Raw genomic sequence first — 2,629 nt, 5'->3', positions numbered from 1 at the left:
TCTCTCTGCCCGGCAGGAGAGCAGACCCTACTTCCCAGTTCAAATCCGTGCATGGGTCCTGTAGGCGTTCAGCTGAGCCCTCTAATGTAGGAGCACATGGCTGGTGATGGGAGGTGCTGTGCTGATAAAGTCTGGCTGAGTTAGCTTGAGACAGGACTGAGACGAGGCTATGCTATAATCACAGTTCTGACTGGAAGGGTTTCCATGGAGAAATGAGGATCAAAGTGAAGTCCCCCGTGGCCGCTGGAGTATAGGACAGGACAGTCATGAAACTGGGAACTTGGCTGTCAAGGAGTCCATCTTGATAGTTCTCCTGTATGGGAGAGGCTGTTTTCTAGTTGTACAGCAGGCACTGTTCCAAAATGGCTGCATCTGTCCAACCAGGGACAGCGGTGACCAGAGGGGACAGAAGACTCAAAGGATGTCGGCACCTTGTTGTTTCATCTTGCCCTGTATTACTGGGGAGGGGTGTCTGTTTTCGGCCTCACTTCAGATGGTTAGATCATCTGACCGGGCCGGCTGCTGGCTTTGCTCAGCCTGCTCAGGGGCCTGGCCTCGTCAGCGGTCAGCTCCAGACAGAGTGTGGTGCCTTCTCTGCCGACAGCCCGGGCTTGGTCATCTGCTCGGCCTGCAGCTCTTCTTTGTCACCCTCCTTTCCCACTCCCGGGGTCTCTACTTTGTCCCCGTCTGGCACGGCCACGGCGTCCTGCCCTTCCAGGGTGACCCTCTCGCCCTCTGCCGGCTTCTCCCCGACTTCGGGCTCTGCTCCCTCCTCCACAGGCGGCTCCTCCCCGGCGCCCTCCTGGGCTCCCACCTGCTCGTAGGAGGGCAGCGTCTGTGGGTAGCCCTGGGCCAGGTCCGCCAGCAGCCCCGCGCCCATCTTCTCCTCAAACTGACCGAACGGCTTGGCCGCCAGGGGACTGGTCTCCACCATCCCGACCTCAGTCAAGGGGAAGTAGTGGGACACGATCTTCTCTTCCTCCAGGAGCTGGTAGCCCTTGGCTTTCTGGATAGAGGAGACGGCGATGGAGTGCGGGGACTTCTCCGCTGGCATCTCCGCCAGCAGCTGCTCCGCTGGCCTCCTGAGGGCCGAGCAGAGGCCCTTGAGGCCCAGGTGGCTCATCTCCATGATGTTGAGGAAGAGGGACACGGAGGCCACCGACAGCATGAAGAGGATGAAGATGTTCTTCTCGGTGGGCCTGGACACGAAGCAGTCCACCACGTTGGGGCAGGGCCAGCGGCTGCAGCGGTAGAGCAGTAGGATGCGGAAGCCATAGAGGAAGTAGTGGCCCACCACGAAGCCCACCTCGAAGAGCGTCTTGAAGACAATGTGGCAGAGGTAGGTCCGCAGCAGCGTGCCCTCCAGCCGGAACTTCTTGGCGCCCTTGCTGCCCCTGCTGCCCTTGCGCACGCTGCCCTGGTGTGCGCGCTCGGCCTCGGCCGGCGGCTCCTCGGCCACGCGCTCCCGGCGCTTGTCCTGCATGCGCACGTGGTGCACCGCGTGGCCCATGTACATGAGCGACGGCGTGGACACGAAAATGATCTGCAGCACCCAGAGGCGGATGTGCGAGTTGGGGAAGGCCTCGTCGTAGCACACGTTCTCGCAGCCCGGCTGCTGCGTGTTGCACACGAAGTCCGACTGCTCGTCGCCCCACACAAACTCGGCGGCCTTGCCCAGGATGAGGATGCGGAAAATGAAGAGCACCGTCAGCCACACGTGCCCAATGATGGTCGAGTGCTCGTTGACCTCCTCCAGGATGTTGCCCAGGAAGCTCCAGTCGCCCATGCCGGTCACCTGCGGGGAAGGCAGAGGCTGAGCCCCCTGGCCAATCAGCCCGCTCCCTCCCGCTCCCCAGGCGCCGGGACCAGGCTTCCTTGGAGCACACCAGCACGCGGGGACTAAGAGCGACAGAACCTGCTCCAGGGCTTCTGCAGGCCCCCTGCGCCCCAGGACAAAAGGAGCATCAGCTCCGCCTGTAAAATGGGCTTTAAGCTCTACATAAAACGGGTGGGACGATCATGTTTTCATCCATTTCACAGATATTTTGGAAGGATCCAAGAGGCAATATCTATGTGATTCCTTGAATTCCACCCCAAAATAAGGATTTACTGTGGGCCATAAATAGAGACCCACGGTTAGATGGATTCAAACAAGATCATGTATCAACGGAAGGTTCACGAGACATGACACTGAAAACAATGCCCCATGGGTATCTGGGTCCCATGTGTGTGAAGTTATCTACAGCCACCTTTCTTCTCACTGTGTGGGAATTTATAAGAATCATATGTTTGAAGGGAAATGAATAGAACTGACATTTGTCAAACACCTTCTGTGGGATAGGCCTTTGGCATTATATTATTTAATTTGATCCTGCTAGGCTGTTCTCCATGACCATAGGGGCTGTGTTTATTACTTACTCCTGGGTGGTCGATGCCTGGCCTACGTGCTAGCACATAGAGCTTGGTAAGTGTCTTCTAACTAATTGGATTCCAACACATGGGAAAACACAGGATCTGAGAGGCTAAACATATTGTTTAAGATCATCAGCTAAACAGTAGTCATTTGTGCCCGATCCCCAAAGCTGGGTTCTTTTCACTACACCACCAACAAATACTGCTTGCCATCAGA

General features: G+C 57.0%; 1 protein-coding gene across 1 annotated transcript; it reads right to left on the bottom strand.

Annotated features, from left to right (window-relative positions):
• Positions 1-565: 565 nt before the first annotated feature.
• LOC143386164 (gap junction alpha-8 protein-like) lies at positions 566-1,786 on the bottom strand. The gene has a single exon (XM_076841440.2). The coding sequence runs from the start codon at positions 1,784-1,786 to the stop codon at positions 566-568; it is 1,221 nt and encodes a 406-aa protein (XP_076697555.2).
• Positions 1,787-2,629: the final 843 nt, after the last annotated feature.

The sequence above is a fragment of the Callospermophilus lateralis genome, unplaced genomic scaffold, assembly GCF_048772815.1.
Source record: "Callospermophilus lateralis isolate mCalLat2 unplaced genomic scaffold, mCalLat2.hap1 Scaffold_86, whole genome shotgun sequence".
NCBI lineage: Eukaryota > Metazoa > Chordata > Mammalia > Rodentia > Sciuridae > Callospermophilus > Callospermophilus lateralis.
The sequence above is the reverse complement of the archived record's forward strand: the minus strand, read 5'-3'. Positions and strand labels throughout refer to the sequence as shown.